Raw genomic sequence first — 20,398 nt, 5'->3', positions numbered from 1 at the left:
ATTTTTATCCTGTTGCTCGTTCAGGGAAATTGTGCTATTCTCCAAAATTTGGAAAACATCCCTTTTGCGTAACAGTAGCAAGTCTTACGTCATTGCTCAACCAATTCGAACCATTCCTAAGAAACAGTGCTTTACTCATTTTGGAAAATTTAGCACTCCTGATAGGCTATTACTTAGTGCCGTCACGGTAGGTACTAGCATACGAACTGTTAGCATTTTAGTCATTTTTCTTGATGTAAGCCTATATTTCGTGGAATAAAAACACTGTATAACTGTCATAGTACTTTGGATACTTGGACATGTTACATTAGCATGTAAGCAATTTAGCAAATGTTTTTTGTTTGCGCCAAAAAATATGGCTCTCCTCCCTTGCCGCTATCTTGCTAACTCGTTTATATTAGTGCTAAATCTAATTTTGCACGTATGAATCTAAAAATTATTGATTTAGTTACTAGGGGCCACCTTAGCATGCCAAAGTTAGCATTTTAGTTTTTTAACTAATTTTGCAGCTATAGACTTAAAAGTCATATATTTTTTTATGTGACACTATTTCGCTATCACGCTAACTGTTAACATGATAGCAAATTAACATTGGCATAAAAGCTTGTTGGCCAATGTTTACAGGTACACACCAAAATGACTATATAGTATTTTGTTACTTGATGCTGTCTTGTTAAGTCACTAATAGTAAGCATGTTAGCATTTAACATTTAATGGTAGCATTTATTCTGATTCTGATTTAGTCATGTTCCTTGATATAAACCTATGTGGCATGGATTAAAAGCACCAAAAGAACTGCCTTAACACTTTTAGATACTAAACACATCTTTGCAAAGTGCTGAAATACTAACCATTAGCATGTTAGCAATTTAACTAATTTTGTATGTTTAAACTTAAAAATATGTAATTTGTCACACTATTCTCATCTTAGCATGCCAATAAAAGCATGCTAACCCTTGTATATGAGAATTTAAGGTAATTTTATAAGTATGAACCAAAAAATCCTTTATTTTGTTAATGGACATCACCTTTTTAGTTTTCAGCTTTTCAACTAATTTTACAGCTATACATTTAAGACGCATATATTTTGTTCTCGTTATCTGATTAGCATGCTAAATACCAGTATGAAGGCACGATAACATTCATATGATTGCATTTTAACCATGCTTTACTACTTATTTCAACATTTATTTTACATTTCACTAGCATTTCCCTCAAGCATTTTACCATTAAAACACAATTTCTACTGAAATTGCTTCATCTAGTCATATCTATATTATCTTTTTTATTTTTCTATTTTAACGATAGAGATTCTTACGGTATCTGCTGAGAAAAATGTCAGTCTTGGACAAATGTAATTGGGAACCACTAATTTAGAAGTTCACAAGAATTTGACTTTGTTAGACGTTCCACGGTATTTTGCTGGCATTACCATTCTGAGGGTTGATGACACATCCACAGAGGGCACTTGACACCGACACCCATAAACGTGGGTTGTCTGCAGTTTTGGCGTCACTGAAAGAATCTTCGTTTGAAACAGGGAATGTGGTTCTGCACGGATGTAAAGTATAACACTTAGATCTGTGTACTTCAGCAAAACAATGTGGTACCAGTGGTAAATACCTGAAGAGGTCCAGCAGGATATCTACACAGCCAGTCGTTTGTGCTAAAGTCTGTCCTGCTTCTGCAACAACACCGTCTGCTATAAGGAGCTGAATGATGTGACATGAAATAGTGAGTGTGCAACTTTGCTCTTACTGTTGCTAGCCACCAACACGGACAGCAGAAAGATAGACACACTCTTCTGCCTTATTGAAGTGCTTTCTTCCCTTATGTAGCCACCGAGGTCCATGAACATCTCCTTTCGACACAGAAAATTCTTGCAGGGCACTTCCGGATTAAGAAGATGACAAATGACACCATTACAGGGGAAAAAAGCACTTAGGAAGACCCAGTGGTCGTGGGAAAAGTAAAATAAAACAAACTACACAGGAAACTGAAGAACATAACCAGAAACACGGTGGAAAAAACATTTACATTGGAGATAATTTAAATGTTTGGCGATAAACAATAAACATAGTCAAATCCCCCATCACCTGGTTAAAGGGGAACTGCATTTTGGGGGGGAGTTTTGTCCATCACTCACAACTGTTATGTAAGACAAAAACATGTTTTTATGTTTTTATGCATTGTAATTCGTAAATAAATACTAGCAAAAGTCAGCTAACAATGGAGATGATAGGAATTACTCTACTCTACCTACAACGTGCTTTAAAAGTAATCCAAAAGCCTCCATCATTGTTTATATATCCACTATAAGTACTGTATATACAGTTGTGGTCAAAAGTTTACATACACTTGTGGAGGACATAATGTCATGGGCCAACTGTCTTGAGTTTCCAATAATTTCTACAACTCTGGTTTTTTTGTGATAGAGTGAGTGGAGCACATACTTGTTGGTCACAAAAAACATTCATAAGTTTGGTTCTTTTATGAATTTATCATGGGTCTCCTGAATATGTGACCAAATCTGCTGGGTCAAAAGTATACATACAGCAACATACCTTATCAATTTTAGTGATGTAGAAGAGTTACAATCAAGTCAAATTAGCTTCATGGCATGGCCTCTTAACTTCATGCGAGTGATTATGATTGACGACACCTGTTGACTTCACTTTGCCCATTTAAATAGGGCTCATGTGATGCAGTCATTAGACTTGGTTACAAACGCGAAAATGAGAAAGTCAAAGGAACTCAGCACAGATCTGAAAAAAACTAATCATTGACTTGAACAAGTCAGGAAAGACACTTGGAGCCATTTAAAAGCAGCTTAAGGTCCCAAAAGCAACTGTGCAGACAATTGTTTGTAAGTATAAAGTCCATGGCACAGTTTTGACACTGCCACAATCAGAAAGAAAACGCAAGCTATCACCTGCTGCTGTGAAAAAATTGGTCAGGATGATCAAGAGTCAAATGAATTGATAGGCTGCTGGAACACAGGTGTCAGTGTCCACAGTCAACCGTGTTTTGCATCCCCATGGACTAAGAGGCTACCATGCAAGAAGGAAACCCTTGCTCCAAAAGCGACACCTTGAGGCTGGACAAAGATAAGACCTTTTGGGGGAAAGTAATGTGGTCAGTTGAAACAAAAATTGAGCTGTTTGGCCACAATACCCAGCAATATGTTTGGAAGAGAAAAGGTGAGGTCTGTAATCCCAGGATCACCCCACCGTCAAGCATGGTGGTGGTAGTATTATGCTCTGGGCTTGTTTTGCTGCCAATAGAACTGGTGCTTTACAGAGAGTAAATGGGACAATGAAAAAGGAGGGTTACCTCCAAATTCTTTAGGACAACCTAAAATGATCAGGCCTGAGGTTGGGTCTTGGGCGCAGTTGGGTGTTCCAACAGGACAATGACCCCAAACACATGTCAAAACTGGTAAAGGAATGGCTAAATCAGGCTAGAATTAAGGTTTTAGAATGGCCTTCCCAAAGTCCTGATTTAGACCTCATTGAGAGTATGTGGACAATGCTGAAGAAACAAGTCCATGTCAGAAAACCAACAAATTTAGCTGAACTGCACCAATTTTGTCAAGAGGAGTGGTCAAAAATTCAACCAGAAGCTTGCCAGAAGCGTGTGGATGGCTACCAAAAGCTCCTTATTGCAGCGAAACTCGCCAAGGGACATACAACCAAATATCAACATTGCTGTATGTATACTTTTGACCCAGCAGACTTGATCACATTTTCAGTAGACCCATAATAAATTCATAAAAGAACCAAACTTCATGAATGTTTTTTTTGTGACAAACAAGTATGTGCTCCAATCACTCTATCACAAAAAATAAGAATTGTAGAAATTATTGGAAACTCAAGACAGCCATGACATTATGTTCTTTACAAGTGTATGTAAACTTTTGACCACGACTGTAAGTATGTCATGTAGTAACAGGCACATTCATAATAACATGTAATATTAACGTATTGTGCTCATTTTAAGCATACAATGCCATATGAATTGCACAGATTTATCACAACATTCACTTTTCCCTTCAACAATAAGCATCAAGTAGCACTGTTGCTAAGTGCTAAAGAAGACAAAAAAAATTGGAGCATAATAAAACAATCCCTTAATGTACTATGTCTGCTCTCACTGGGATGCCAGCTGATGGGATGTTCATATATTCCTGTTAAAGTGAAGAATCAATTATAATCCTCACAAAGGGTTAAACTGTGGCGCAGTGGTAGAGTGGCCGTGCGCAACCCGAGAGTCCCTGGTTCAATCCCCACCTAGTAACAACCTCGTCACGTCCGTTGTGTCCTGAGCAAGACACTTCACCCTTGCTCCTGATGGGTGCTGGTTAGCGCCTTGCATGGCAGCTCCCTCCATCAGTGTGTGAATGTGTGTGTGAATGGGTAAATGTGGAAGTAGTGTCAAAGCGCTTTGAGTACCTTGAAGGTAGAAAAGCGCTATACAAGTACAACCCATTTATCATTTAACTGTTAAAAATAGTTTGTCTGCGTTAGCTTTTATAATTTTTTAAGAAATCGCTAATACTTGGTTACCATTAAGGTCATGACATGCAATTGGAGTATTTTTGGCGGTTTTTGGATGTTTTTTTGGAGGGTTTTATGGACACAATCGATTACTCTCATTAGCTGCATTGTTAGCCAACTCGTCCTGGCCGTATTTTACGAGTTTGAATGCATAAAAAAAGAAAAACTTGTTTTTTTGCCTTACATAGGATTGTGAATGATAGGCAAAACTAAAAAGAAAATAGCAAATCCCCTTTGAGGTTGAAGCATGGAGTACGCACCATTAGCCTCTGCTAGCGTACCCAGTGCAAACAGCGTCGTCACCTTTACATCTGGATGAACAACACCAGATTTAGAGAGGTTGTACAAAAATGCAACCCCTCCAATTTCTCTCAGCAGGTCCACATTGTCCTCTGAAATCAGACAAAGTATTAAATGAAAAGCAATGATTGATCGAAAAAGATGATTGAGGACCAATAAGTAGGTATGTGTGCATCTGCGCAGTGGTCACTCAGAGCATTTCATACTCGGTTGCGCTATCGTGAGTATGTTCCAGACTACTGCTTCCAGAGTTCAACTGCGTTTGTGTTGCTTTCATCACCACTATACACTAATGATGATGACCTAGAACACATCCTAGTTTGTCCAGAATATTTATATTTTCATAAGTACTCGCGCCACATAGCTGCAACAAAATTTGGCAACTTTACACTCCACAAAACTCCCCTGTAGAAAATTGCTGGTGGTTAAATTGTTCATTGGAGTACAAATGAAAACATAAGTTATACATTTATCTGTGAGTTTGCCAAACTCTTTAAATTGATTTGTTTTGTTACTAACAAGTGTATGACGGGCCATGTTTACTCATTACAAAAGCTCATTTCGTAAATGTAATTAGGGCTGGGCGATATATCGATATACACGATATAGAAATGACTATATCTTGATATTCGAGTATACGGTCTCACGCAGTTGCTTTAAGCTGCAGCCATTACACTACAGGTTCTTCCCAAGCCTTTTTGTGTCTCCTTCTCACAGACAGTAAGCGCACCTTCCTACACATGTCACATACTGTCACGTCATACGTCACTCACGTCTACGCCCTCGCAGAGCAGAGAGATAACGGCATGGGTAACGTTAGCTGTGATGCTAGCGAAGCCGTGCGAGTTGTAATAATATATAAAAGAAGGTGCGAATCTGGTAACAAATGAAGGAAGAATTCATTCCCAAGAAAAACAGCAGGCAGTCCATCGTCTGGCGGTGGTTCGGCTTCAAGCGGGAATATGTCGAGTAGACAACTTTAATTTGTCAAGTGTGGGGCACAAGCGTTGTTATCAAAAGTAGCATTACAGCTAATATGTAGCATCATTTGAAAAGTCACCTGCTAGAGAATGAAGAGTGATAACTCCGCATGTCAACATCTCCATACACGCCCACACCATCAAAATGCAGAGGCAAACAATTCCAGATCAACACCGTATGAAAAAAACAGTCAACAACAAAAGGAGATAATGTCAGCAGTAAACTACCACATTGCAAAGGACATACACTATTTGATTTCTTATTATGCAGCTCATTTTTTATTTGACACTTATTAAAAAATCTTGTGTGACATCGTACACCAACCGTGCACTTTGTTTTAAACTATTGTAGTGGCGTTCTGTACAAAAAGTGCACTTTAATTTAGTGTTGTTTTGATATGTCATCTTAGTGACATCATGCACAAAAGTGCACTAATAGCTTGTTTTAAAATGTCTCTGACAATCTTGCACTTTCAATTTTGGAAATGACATGAATGTATGTGCCACTGCTTATGAACTGTTTAATAAATATAGTTTTGGTCAATTGACTAAGTTGTGATTTCCTTCTCTGCATGAAAGTTTGAAATTAGTATATATTAATGCAGTATGAACAAGAATGTTTTAATGTAGACACGTAGAACCATCATACTGGTATGAATATATGTATCAAGTGTTAATTCAAGCCTAAGGCAAAATATCGAGGTATGTATTGTGTATCGCGATATGGCCTAAAAATATCGAGATATCAAAAAAAGGCCCCATCGCCCAGCCCTAAATGTAATTATTTAAAATTACACGGTAACTGTGAAATCTTTTTTTTCTGTTTCTTTATTGAGCAAGCTTTCCAATGACAGCACCCTTTTAAAATGGGGTACATTTTTAGAAAGTTCAAACATTTTTAACAAAATTATCTCACATAAAATATTGAGCTCCACTGACTTTGCATCGGAAAATGTTGACCATAAATTTGTGCATTTTCACTGGTTTTAAAAGTCCATACATTTCCTAATATTCTTGACAGAGAAATTATACTTATATCACTGCACGTCTTTACAAGACCTGCCTGATATGTTTTAAACTTTTACACACATACCTACCTACATGATGCTTTATTCTTACCTCTCTTCTCACATATGGAATTAATGGTGACGAGGGCTTGCTTCTGCAGAGCAGGACAGTTCATCTGGAACTTGACACACTCCAGAAGCAAAGTGAGATCTGTTTTTGTAGCTTAAATTAAAAGTGTGAAATCAAGAAGGCAGACCCTCATTACAAGACATAATACAGCAACTTACTGTATGAATTGTTACTCACCACTACGGTTGTTGGTGAAAATCATTAAATCGCTCATTTCTTCCGGTAGTTTGAACTGACAAGTTTTGTTGTTTTTGCCAAGAGTCGATGCGAGTCAATTAAGCAATGTGGAGAAAAAAAGCTACCATAGCAAAACTAGATTAGCTGATTTACCAAGGGTATAATAAACCCCCATTTCGATATGTTTGCGACCCACAATTTGCTACTTACAATAAAAGAAAGAATTTGAGGTATATGAACACTTCAATATTACTGTAATATCAAAAGTAAGACAAATGACAAGGCTAACGTCAATAGCTTAGCATAGCTAGGTAAACTCGAGGACTATACAATATAAATTGGTGACTATGTGACCCACAAATTTCCTAAATGTTTACTTCAAACCACTCTCCCTAAATGTTAAATTTGACAGTCTCTATGTTTTAGTATTCCAGAAGGCCACGTTGTAGACGTAATTAAGAGTCTTATACTGGAGTCTAGTGTGGAAGCACCACTCCCAGAAGAAAATAAAAATAAATGGCGTGCTTTTAATTTGACAATATCGCTCTGGTAAATAATACATGTAAATGCTTCATATTCTTGTTTGCTTGATTTCATCTGTATTGACAATGCAACTCTTAATTTTTCAAACTTTTCTATCCACTTATTAAATATATTCAAACCGGAAGAACAATAGCCTTGTTATAATTTTACACAAAACTCCAACAAAGATCGTCTATTTCAACACGTCACTGGCAAAAAAAAACGAATTAGAAGGTCACGTCCATCCATCCATCCATTTCTTACCGCTTGTCCCTTTTGTAGACGTAATTAAGAATATTATACGGGAGTCTCGTGTCGTCGCACCACGGACGAAAAAAACAGGTGTGCGTTTAATTTGACAGCCATTGCGCTAATAAATAAATGCAAATGGTTTACTTTGCTGTTTGCTTGATTTCGTTTGTATCTGACAATGCAACTCTTAATATTTCAAACTTTTGTATCCACTTATTAAGTATATTCAAACTGCGAAGAACAATACTTGTTATAATTTTACGCAAAACTCCAACAAAGATCGTCTATTTCAGCACGTCACTGGCAGAAAATGAAGTCGGGCACGTTGTAGACGTAATTAAGAATCTTATACTGGAGTCTGGTGTGGTAGCACCACGGCCAGAAGGGGGAAAAAAAATACATTTTGTGCTTTTAATTTGACAGCATGAATTGATCAACGTCGTGTCGTTGCACCACGGACAAAAAAAAGGTGTGCTTTTAATGTGACAGTCATTGCGCTTGTAAATAAATGCAAATGGTTTTCTTTGCTGTTTGCTTGATTTTGTTTGTATTTGACAATGCAACTCTTAATATTTCAAACCTTTCTATCCACTTATTAAGTATATTCAAACCTGAAGAACAATACTTGTTATAATTTTACACAAAACTCCAACAAAGATCGTCTATTTCAGCACGTCACTGACAGAAAATGAAGTAGGGCACGTTGTAGACGTAATTAAGGGGAACAAAATACATTTTATGCTTTTAATTTGACAGCATGACTTGATCAACGTGGACCCCGACTTAAACAAGTTGGGGTGTTACCATTTAGTGGTCAATTGTACGGAATATGTACTGTACTGTGCAATCTACTAATAAACGTTTCAATCAATCAATCAACGCCACTGCGCTAGTAAATACATGGTTTATTTAGTTGTTTGCGTGATTTTGTTTGTACTGACAATGCAACTCTAAATATTTCAAACGTTTCTATTCACTTATTGAGTACATTCAACCCGAAGAACAATAGCCTTGTTATAATTTTACACCATCATTCCAAACAAAGATCGTCTATTTCAGCAGGTCACTGGCGGAAAATGCAACGACGCTCCCACCTGATTGCATACGTCACCGATGATGTCGCCGACACGCGTCCCTCTCTGACTTGAGTCCATTCAATACTCTTCTAAGGTAACATCAAAGACTTATCTAATAGTTGTCTTTTTATTTCCGTACACACGACGCAAGTGCCAATATTGCGGCGTGTCGTGTTGTTTCACCCCTGTCGTGTTTTGAAGAAACACATTTCACGCTCACATCGAAGCTAGCCAGCTAGCATGCTAAGGCTACAGAGTGAACGTTCTGTCAACTTTAAACGTCATTTAACCTTTCGTCTATTTACGCAATGTAAGGGACAAGTGTTAGGAAATGGATGGATGGGATGATTGAATACACGCCATGATGGTAACCTAATTCCTGTCATTGTTTTGATTCTCTGTGCACAGGTCTCCAAGTAGATACATTTCTCCCCAAATAGTTTGAAGTGACCTAAAATGTGGAGGCGTGTGTACGCCAGCACCCTTCTACGAGCGTCAAGAGGCACCGAATTCCCCAATCCGACACAGGTTTTTGGTCCATTTTTGACCTCTTTCAAGTGTCATAGTTAAGTAAGTCGTAGTTTCTGTTTTTTTAAGGGTTTCCCCTTTGAAGAATTCCTGTATGGCCGGTGGTGTCACTCTTCCTCCCGGGTTGGAGAGCACAAGTTGTGTATATGTGACAGGAGGGGATGCCAACCTGCACGCCACCTCTCCACACGCCAGCATTTTCACTTCCAACTCAGCAGGGTTCAGATCAACATTATTCTGCGATCACAGGAGCAGGTAAGTCCACTGTCTATGCACGCATTATCAACAAAACGTGTGATCAACATTATTCAACCCCCACACAATGTTGGTGTTTTAGCAAGTTGGACATTTATTCTGTATTTTGTTTATAGTCATATAAAATAAAGATGTGTCAAATAGACAAATGCAACTTAAATTGTAACACTGTATTTTACAAAATACCAAAAAAGGACATTTTTCCTAATATCTCTTTGACAAAATGATTCAACCCCCTGGTTACATGCATCCTTAGTACTTAGTAGAACACCCTTTGGCAGTAATTACATCCTTCAAACGTGATACATAACCGGACACAAGCTTCTTGCAACGATCTACAGGTATTTTAGCCCATTCCTCTTGGGGAAAGGCCTCCAGTTCATTCATATTCTTGGGCTTGCGTGCTGCAACTGCCTTCTTCAAGTCCCACCACAGGTTTTCTATAGGATTTAGGTCTGGCGACTGTGAAGGCCACTCCAGAGTCTTCCAGCCCTTCTTCTGCAACCACTCTGATGTTGATTTGGAGGTAAGCTTGGGATCGTTGTCCTGTTGGAAGGTCCAACGTCTCCCAAGCCTCAGCTTTGTCACTGACTTCATGACATTTGCAGCTAATATATCCTGGTAGGAAATAGAATTCATAATTCCTCGAACGTGCTGGAGATTCCCGGTAACTGAGGCAGAGAAACAGCCCCAGAGCATGATTGACCCCCACCATGCTTAACAGTAGGAAAGGTGTTCTTCTCTTTGTAAGCTTCATTTTTTCTCCTCCAGACATAATGTTGATTCATAGGCCCAAAGAGTTCCACTTTTGTCTCATCACTCCATAGAACAGTTTCCCAAAACCTTAGGGGTTTGTCCAGATGATTTTTGGCATACTGGAGTCTATTTTTCTTGTGCCTGGTAGTCAAAAGTGGGGTGCGCCTGGGAGTTCTGGCATGGAGGCCTTCATCTCGTAGTGCGCACCTTATTGTCTGGGACGAAACCTGCGTTCCCCCCTCTGCAATGTCCTGTTGTAGTTCCTCAGCTGTTACCCGGGGGTTTTTCACCACTGTACGCTTCAAATACCGGACAGCAGTTGCACACAGCATCCTCGTTCTACCACGCTCAGGTAGTGTTTCCACTGTGCCTTTAGCTTTAAACTTGTGAATTATGCTCCCAACTGTGTCTCTTGGAATGTGTAGTGTCTTTGCTATTTTCTTATATCCATATCCTTTCTTATGAAGAGAAATTACCTTCTCTCTTGACTTCTTTGACTACTCCCTGGACTTCACCATGTTGCAAATACACCATTGACCATCTACAAGAAGCTGAGCGTCACAGTCTTTTTCAATCAGTTTAATTGTTGCTCGTTATGGTTCTATTCACATCTACAGGTGTTTTCACCATCTGATTGAAAATACCTTATTCAAATTATGTTCTTAAGGGTTATGATCTTCAAGGGGTTGAATAATTTTGTCAATGAGTTAAGAGAAATGACACTGTTTGGTATGTTACAAAATATACTGTTGTAATTCAAGTTGCATTTGTCAATTTAATGCATCTTTATTTGATATGACTATAAACAAAATACAGAATAAATGTCCAGCTTGCTAAAACACCAAAATTCTGTGGGGGTTGAATAATTTTGATCACAACTATACTTGCCAACCTTCCCGATTTTCCCGGGAGACTCCTGAATTTCAGTGCCCCTCCCGAAAAAACTCCCGGGGCAACCATTCTCCCGGATTTCTCCCGATTTCCACTCGGTAGAGATGGGTCCGGCAACACCGATGCATTGGCGCATGTGTCGAGCTCGTAGAGCGAAACCCTTTGTCGCTGAAATCTGACAGTCTTCCTTCCTCCCACGCCACTTTAGTCTCCTCAGCATAACGGAAGTGTTCAGGATTCTTGACCGCACCTTTAGAAAGTCACGTGACCGATCATGAGCTGTTTTGGTCACGTGACCGATACGCGAACTGTGTCGCACTGACACCTGCGCGCCAACCTGTGTTTATAAGGAAGTGCATTTGTCAACGAGATGCTGCAGCGCTGCCAACAGAATCGCCACACTTCTGTCGTTTAATGTCCAAAAACATAACAGAAATGAAGCAAAAGAACTAAGAAGAGACATGGCAACAAGGAGTAAGAAGAAGTAGGCTTGCAAGTTCCAAAATGATTGGGAAAAAAATTATTTCAGTTCATCCAGGACAGCTCGAAGGGGAAGGGGTATGCTGCCTGCAAATTTTGTGGATCAGACTTCTCCATTGAACACAGTGGCCGAATGGATATACTCATTCATGAACGGATTATTTATATTTATACTCCGTACATCTATCTCTCTCTATATATACAGTGAAGAAAATAAGTATTTGAACACCAAAAATAATATTTGGTAGAGTAGCCTTTGTTTACAATTACAGAGGTCAAACCTTTTCTGTAGTTCTTCACAAGGTTTGCACAGACTGCAGGAGGGATTTTGGCCCACTCCCCCACACAGATCAGTCAGGTTTCTGGGCTGTCGCTGAGTAACAGACTTTCAGCTCCCTCCAAAGATTTTCCATTGGATTTAGGTCTGGAGACGGGCTAGGCCACTCCAGAACCTTGATATGGTTCTTACAAGGCAACTTCTTGATTTTCCTAGCTGTGTGCTTTGGGTCATTGTCATGTTGGAAGATCCAGCCATGACTCATCTTCAATGATCTGACTAAGGGAAGGAGGTTTTTGGCCAAAATCTCACAATACATGGCTGCAGTCATCCTCTCCTTAACACAGTACAGTCGTCCTGTCCTATGAGCAGAAAAACAACCCTAAAGCATGATGCTACCACCCCCATGCTTCACAGTAGGAATGGTGTTCTTGGGATGGTACGCATCATTCTTCTTCCTCCAAACACGCATAGTGGAATTATGACCAAAAAGGTCAATTTTGGTCTCATCTGTCCTGAAAAAAATGGTCATTTGCAAAGTTAAGACGGGCCTTAACATGTGCTGGTTTAAGCAGGGGTACCTTCCGTGCCATGCATGATTTCAAACCATGATGTCTTAGTGTATTACCAACAGTGACCATGGAAACAGTGGTCCCAGCTCTTTTCAGGTCATTGACCAAGTCCTGCCGTGTAGTCCTGGGTTGATTCCTCACCTTTCTTAGCATCATTGAGACCCCACAAGGTGATATCTTGCATGGGGCTCCACTCCCATTGAGATTTGAAATAAATAAAGAGTAGTGAACAACAGGCTGAATAAGTGTACGTTATATGACGCATAAATAAGCAACTGAGAAGGTGCCTGGTATGTTAACGTAACATATTATGGTAAGAGTCATTCAAATAACTATAACATATAGAAAATGCTATAAGTTTACCAAACAATCTGTCACTCCTAATTGCTAAATCCGATGAAATCTTATACGTCTAGTCTCTTACGTGAATGAGCTAAATAATATTATTTAATATTTTACGGTAATGTGTTAATAATTTCACACATAAGTCGGCCACTCTATGAAAAAACTGTGACTTAATAGTCCGTAAAATACAGTATGTAGGTAGCTCATTTTCCTTGGCTGGTGCACTAACGTGGTTTATTTTTTAAATTTTTTTTACATATGTAGCATAATCTACAAAGATACAAATATTTGCAATTGCGACATCTAGTAGACACATTTAAAGCAGCAATTTCTTTTATTCAAAAATTTCGGCTCAGTTTTATACTTACCAAACTCATCCCACGGGCTGGATGAAACCAGCCTGATGCGGCCCATGGGCCGTACTTTGGTCATCCCTGCTGTAGAATATAACTAAAATAGTCAATGCTTTATAACCATAATAGTGTATTGTTGTGTTGTCCCGATATCAAAATATTGGTACTCGTATCAAAATGTATTTAGATACATGAACAAGGATTGTTTATAAAAACCTGGATAGTAAAATGGTGTGTACCTGACAAGTTTCAGCTACATGTCAGGTACAAACAATTGTGCTATTCAGGCTTTTATAGACATCCATCTATTTTCTACCGCTTGTCCCTTTTGAGGTCGCGGGGGTGCTGGAGACTATCTCAGCTGCATTCGGGCGGTAGGCAGGGTACACCCTGGACAAGTCGCCACCTCATCGCAGGGCCAACACCGATAGACAGACCTTTTATAGACAAACCTTGTTTGTATACATTTATTATCAGTAATCCAAATGAACCTCTTCACTGTATTTTGCTTCTTTGATACTTTTTAAAATAAAGGGCACCACAAAAAATGGCATTATTGGATTTGTTTTACCATAAAATATTATGATGCATTTAAACCCGGGGTGTCAAACGTACGGACCGAGGGCCGAATCAGGCAAGCGAACAGGTTTTATCCGGCCAGCGGGATGAGTTTGCTAAGTATAAACATTAACCTGAAATTTTTGAATGAAAGAAACAGCTGTTTTAAATGTGTCAACTGTATGTCGCAATAGCAATTATTTGTATCTTTGTAGATGATAATAAATATGTACATAAAATTGTTAGTACATCAGTTGAGGAAAATGATCAGACCACATAAATATCATCCTATAATTTATCGTGATAAATATGAAAATGAACACAAATGAGTTGACCGATGAACATTATCACATAATTTATTCTGAAAATGTTAATAACGACAGAATACTATTAACCACAACATGTAAGTGCAACAAAAATACAAAATCATGATTTGTACATTTTCAGAATGTGCTTGTTCTATTTTTAAACAAAGATCAGAAGTTGTCTTTATTTTTAAGTTATCGTGCCGTGATTTTACCAGTCTGACCCACTTGGGAGTAGATTTTTCTCCACGTGGCCCCCGATCTAAAATTAATTTGACACCCCTGCCATAAACCTGTTTGTTGTTGCAATTAATGAACAATTTTGACATTAGCAATTCCTCGTTATTTGTCGCCATGGCAGCGAAGATTTGTGAATTAAAAGTAGCTAAAACACTGGAGGCACAGTAGACGCTACCAAGGACTCTGCAGTGCACTGCTTCACATTTATTGTTAGTTTTGAAGCCAAAATATGTGCTTTTTTTGTATTCTGTCTCAACATTGTTTCTGCTTGTAATTGTGTGTGTGTGTGTGTGTGTGTGTGTGTGTGTGTGTGTGTGTGTGTGTGTGTGTGTGTGTGTGTGTGTGTGTGTGTGTGTGTGTGTGTGTGTGTGTGTGTGTGTGTGTGTTGACTCACATAAAGCGCCTCAGCGCATGTTACCACCAATGTCACCACGAAAAAAACTTCCGATATTTTTCAAATACAGTATGATACCCTTTTTACTTAATTAGTTGCATGGTACATTATTAGTAGCGGTATACAGTACAACCCTAGTATATAGTTGATTTGTCGCTAATACAGTGTTTGGCTTCTACTCAGAGTGTGAGCATACCAGACTTTGATGGAAGTGGCGTCAGGCTGGTGAGAAAATTTGAGAGCAACCAGTTAGCCGCCAACACCCCCAATGAGGATAGACGCAGCGCAGCCACCTGTTTGCAGGTATGTTCCATCTATGCCAATTCTCATTTTCCTGTCATCCGCTCACTTGAAATGCGTCTTTTTTTTTTAGGCAAAGGGCATGCTCTTTGGCGTGTTTGACGGCCACGGCGGCTGGGCGTGCGCGCAGGCAATCAGCGAACGCTTGCTATATTACATCACCATCGCAATGATGCCAAAAAGGAGCCTGGAGGAGCTGGAGGTGTGCATGGAGCATGGCAGGCCCCTACCATCCATATTGCAGTGGTATAAGCACCATGCAGATTTCAACTACATGGATCAGCTCAGAGTCTTCTGGCAGGAGTTGCTGGACAGCCATGAACACGGGGAAGGCATGTGGTATGTGGTCTCCTGAAAGCTGAGACGTTTATGTAGCAGTCACCCACTAGATCCAGCAGGTGGAGCTATAGTGGAAACTAACTCTACAACACTGGTAGCCATTTTAGTTATTTTTTTGATATACCGTAGCTCTACTAAATTGCCAAGGTGTCCTTATTGAAGTCTCTTTTATCTCTGCCCAGCCCTTCAGACGCCATGCATTATGCTTTCAAACGTCTTGATGCAGACATCTCTTTAGAAGCTCAAGTTCCTCAATCCTGTGACCTGATGAGAAGCACGGCCATCCAGGTATCATAAACATTTTTTTTTTTTTAAATGTATCCCAAATTTAAGTACCGTCGCTCCGGAGTATAAGTCGTACCTGCCAAAAATGCATAATGAAGGAAAAAAAAAAAAACATATATAAGTCGCACTGGAGTATAAGTCGCATTTTTGGGGGAAATTTATTTGATAAAACCCAACACCAAGAATAGACATTTGAAAGGCAATTTAAATAAATAAAGAATAGTGAAAAACAGGCTGAATAAGTGTACGTTATATGACGCATAAATAACCAACTAAGAACGTGCCTGGTATGTTAACGTAACATATTATGGTAAGAATCATTCAAATAACTATAACATATAGAACATGCTATATGTTTACCAAACAATGTGTCACTCCTAATCGATAAATCCCATGAAATCTTATACGTCTAGTCTCTTACGTGAATGAGTTAAATAATATTATTTGATATTTTACGGTAACGTGTTAATAATTTCACACATAAGTCGCTCCTGAGTATAAGTCGCATCCCCAAAACTATGAAAAAAACTGCGACTTATAGTCCGAAAAATACGGTACACATTTTGGCAACTGTTTTATTGCGCTTTCTCTATGGACAATACTAAATAAATCATGTGTGTAGTCAGCTTGTATAGCAGTTTATATTTACTGAAATGTACTGAAAAGTACAGCCATTATTATCTTAATAGCTGCTATTGTCATCATCTTGGTGTGTTCATTTTCGGGGCCACAGATTTCCTCTCAATGAACCACAGCTCTCCAGTGCCGACAGCACTCGCGTAGCCACAGACCTTTACGCTACCCTTACCATACTTTACTGCCTTGTACTACTTACTTGTGTTGCCACTTGTCAGAATTTGAGACAATTCTGTGCTTGTTTATTTTTTTTTATCAGTGGAAAGTAAATCTACACTCCTGTCCAGTAACTACTCTAAAATATTATCTGACTGCAAAAATTGTATCCATCCATCCATTTTCTACCGCTTATTCCCTTTCGGGGTCGCGGGGGGCGCTGGCGCCTATCTCAGCTACAATCGGGCGGAAGGCAGGGTACACCCTGGACAAGTCGCCACCTCATCACAGGGCCAACACAGATAGACGGACAACATTCACACTCACATTCACACACTAGGGCCAATTTAGTGTTGCCAATCAACCTATCCCCAGGTGCATGTCTTTGGAAGTGGGAGGAAGCCGGAGTACCCGGAGGGAACCCACGCATTCACGGGGAGAACATGCAAACTCCACACAGAAAGATCCCGAGCCTGGATTTGAACCCAGGACTGCAGGAACTTCGTATTGTGAGGCAGACGCACTAACCCCTCTGCCATTGTAATTGCCACAAAATATATTCAGCACTCTACTGCTTTCGGGGAACAGAAGTAGATGTGCACCGACCCAATTTGTCACGTTTCAGGTTTCCGGTAAACCGTGACCAATGGGGCTACTCCGTGATTGGCATATGCTGTTTTAAGCCTTTTGATGCCGATCCCACACGTTGATTCCCTCCGGCTGACATCGTATTTATTTTTAGCCACAAGTGGCTAGCAGCTAATTGTGTATCTCCTCCATACACAGTGTGGAGCTGCTGTGTTACCTTTATTACAGCACACACACTGCATTTATTAGTATGTTAACGTATCTTAACATGTTACACCTCCAGCGCTAGTTAGTGCTGAGTAAACTTTAAGAAGTGTGGCAGAAAGTAAGGAAATTAACAAGTAGATTTGTAAGAGTCTTTAGGGGGGTTGGTGTGTAATTTTTACAGCCAGAAGTACGTGACACGTAAAAGGTGGGCAGATTATCCATGGATGGCTGGTGTTGATACCAAGGGTAGTATCAATATATGATCGATAATGGAATGAGTAGGTAAATTTTCTCCAATGTTTTTGTTGGTTTTGGTAATGTTTAAGTTTTCCCTGTACATTGGAAGACTTTGAGGGTAAAACCCAAGCGATTTAAAATAGTAGTTTTTGCTTTTGTTGAGTTATTGCATAGTATTGACCTTGTTTTGTAAATCAATTGTATGTGTTAAAAGAAAATACAGAAAAATACTATAAATATTATGTTGGAATTGTTACACTGACAATAGCACTTATTACAAATACATTTTAAAAATATACTGTAAATACATGTTATCCGTATTGGTCAAGCTTACTCATGGATGATCGGAATCGGCAGCACTACACCGTGATGTAACATCCCTCCTCTAAAGTATATTTAAGTTTATTTTCTACATAACTGTCCCTAATGAAGATTATAAAAATGCTTTTTCAAATGTGCCATTTTTGTCTCCAGGTTGCGTTTGCCGGCTCCACAGCCTGTGTGGCTCACGTGGGCCCTGATGGGATCCACGTGGCCAACGCCGGGGACTCCAGGGCTGTGTTAGGGGTTCAGGAGGCTGATGGCTCGTGGAGCGCCGTGCCACTTTCTCAGGACCACAATTGTCAAAACCGCGCTGAAGTGGAGCGGATTATGTCCCAACATCCATCCTCGGAGAGGAACACAGTGGTTACAGATGAGAGACTTCTTGGGGTGAGAGGACGCCCCAGCAGCACGTCCAGTGTGTATACTGTATGTCAACATTGTTTTGTGTCTTTAGGTGTTGATGCCCTCGCGTGCGTTTGGTGACGTAAGGTTCAAGTGGAGCCCCCAGTTGCAAAAGAACATCCTAGAAAGCCTGGAATCAGGAGTGGACCTGGACTCTCTCAATTTATACAACTACACTCTGCCCAACTACGGGACACCGCCTTATCTCGATGCAGCACCGGAGGTCACCTGTCACAAAGTGAGACCACAAGACCGCTTCCTTATCCTCGGGACGGACGGCCTCTGGGATGAACTGACAAACGAGGACGCGGTGAGACTCGTTGGTGAGCACCTAAGCGGCATTCATCTGCAGGTGAGTTTCCAGCGTCTCATCAAATGATAAAAAATATTAATCCCACCAGCATGCCAGCAGGAGATGAACAGGTCGCTAGGAATAGCATTGGGACCCTGACTCTAATCCACTAGTTTTGGTTGTAAAATGTACAACTTAAAAAAAAAATGTTTGAACTTCACCACAGCCGGTTGGCGGCAGAATAGTAGTCGTTGCTTAAAAATAACAACATATCTTTATCGAGAATAATGTTTGTCCATTCAAATCCAACAAGTTCTGCCGTTTTTTCCTCCCAGGCTCCGGTCTCCAAGTCGGAGCGGCGGCTCAAACTAGGTCAGATGCACGAACTCCTGCTCAAACGTCAGGCCCGCGCCTCGCCCGCCGCGGACGACAACGCCGCCACGCACCTTATCAGACACGCTTTGGGCACAGGTGAGTACGGTGAGCTGTGCCAAGAGAGGTTGGCTTCCATGCTGGCTTTGCCAGAGGACCTGGCCCGCATGTACCGGGACGATATCACGGCCACCGTGGTGTATCTGAACGGCGATCTGACCGGATCTCATCGCAGTTAGCAACATCTACTGCTTACATTTTTTAAAAGTATAAATGTCTCCGTTTACTGGCGTGTGTTTTGTAGAAGTCTGCTCCTTTACAGTCAGATGTGTCAGGTCAAATGAAAAAGCACATTGCTTTGTCTAGTTTTAGCACTTTTCCCCAGGGCCGTAGCAGCCCCAGAATAACGCACACATTCTGTTCTTGTCTTATCTCCTGTTCAATATGTGGTGTTAACCATTCATGTGGGGCACTTTTTTGCCCCTTTTACCTGTTTCTGAATTTAATGTTTGACGTACTCATTTTTATGTTTCAGTACATATTTTTAACAAGAACTAAATGAATGGAAGATTAGAACATATTTAATATATAGATGACACGTATTGAGTTGGTTTCTGTTGAATAAAAGCACAATTTTTCCCAATAAAGTGGGTCAATCTGCTCTTGCTTTGTTTAATGTTGTGTAAATTCTATTTGCATTAGCTTGCAGGATATATTTTTTTTCTTAAATAATTGTAAAATAGTTTATGGAAAAAGTTGCTTATTAATGGTGTTGCCGGGGAAAGAAAGTGATGCACCTGTGAATCCAGCAGAGGGCACTGTCCTGCAAGTCAATGACTTATATTTCCATAGCTAGTATAGTAGACATTTCCCCTGAATATTTAAGACAAAAGGCAAAATTTCTAGTGGTATTCAAAAGACAACCTTATATAATACATTTTTATTTTTATTTTAAATAATTGACAATGTAGTAAAAAGGTATTTAAAAAATGTATTCTAGAGTATGAATGTTGTCTGACTCTACCATGAGGGGGGACTTGTCCAGGGTGTACTCCACCTTTCGCCCGATTGCAGCTGAGATAGGCTCCAGCGACCCCGAAGGGGATAAGGGGTAGAAAATGGATGGGTGGAATAATTCTAGATTAACTTCAGGCTGAAATAAAAAATACTTGATACAATAAAAATAATTAAATAATTGTAATATAGTAATTACATTTCTATAACACTTTTCTATCGATTAACTACGGTTACAGAGAAGTGAGAACCCATCATTCATTCACACCTGGTGGTGGTAAGCTACATCAGT

At 39.8% G+C, this 20,398-nt stretch overlaps 2 protein-coding genes across 4 annotated transcripts in view; one reads left to right on the top strand and one right to left on the bottom strand.

The window, feature by feature from the left end:
- Nucleotides 1–9,279, bottom strand: part of terb1 (telomere repeat binding bouquet formation protein 1) — a 36,162-nt gene extending 26,883 nt beyond the window's left edge. For both annotated transcript variants that reach the window (XM_061894831.1, XM_061894832.1), the window contains exons 1-6: nt 7,151–9,279; nt 6,956–7,066; nt 4,817–4,948; nt 1,759–1,890; nt 1,624–1,684; nt 1,433–1,551 (exon numbers count right to left, since the gene is read on the bottom strand). In XM_061894831.1, the coding sequence (XP_061750815.1) occupies nt 1,433–1,551; nt 1,624–1,684; nt 1,759–1,890; nt 4,817–4,948; nt 6,956–7,066; nt 7,151–7,187 (592 nt within the window). In that variant the 5' untranslated portion in view covers nt 7,188–9,279. The remainder of the gene's footprint in view (nt 1–1,432; nt 1,552–1,623; nt 1,685–1,758; nt 1,891–4,816; nt 4,949–6,955; nt 7,067–7,150) is intronic.
- pdp2 (putative pyruvate dehydrogenase phosphatase isoenzyme 2) lies at nt 8,953–19,753 on the top strand. 2 transcript variants are annotated; one of them, XM_061894833.1, is made up of 9 exons: nt 8,953–9,094; nt 9,409–9,528; nt 9,598–9,783; nt 15,138–15,257; nt 15,328–15,593; nt 15,776–15,881; nt 18,177–18,413; nt 18,481–18,780; nt 19,056–19,753. In XM_061894833.1, the coding sequence occupies exons 2-9, from the start codon at nt 9,457–9,459 to the stop codon at nt 19,329–19,331; spliced, it is 1,563 nt and encodes a 520-aa protein (XP_061750817.1). In that variant the 5' UTR covers nt 8,953–9,094; nt 9,409–9,456; the 3' UTR covers nt 19,332–19,753. The 2 variants fall into 2 exon arrangements, with proteins under 2 accessions (XP_061750817.1, XP_061750818.1); XM_061894834.1 differs by lacking the exon at nt 8,953–9,094 and adding an exon at nt 9,120–9,310.
- The last annotated feature ends 645 nt before the right edge of the window (nt 19,754–20,398 follow it).

This window comes from Nerophis ophidion, linkage group LG03 (assembly GCF_033978795.1).
Source record: "Nerophis ophidion isolate RoL-2023_Sa linkage group LG03, RoL_Noph_v1.0, whole genome shotgun sequence".
Taxonomy (NCBI): domain Eukaryota; kingdom Metazoa; phylum Chordata; class Actinopteri; order Syngnathiformes; family Syngnathidae; genus Nerophis; species Nerophis ophidion.
The sequence above is the reverse complement of the archived record's forward strand: the minus strand, read 5'-3'. Positions and strand labels throughout refer to the sequence as shown.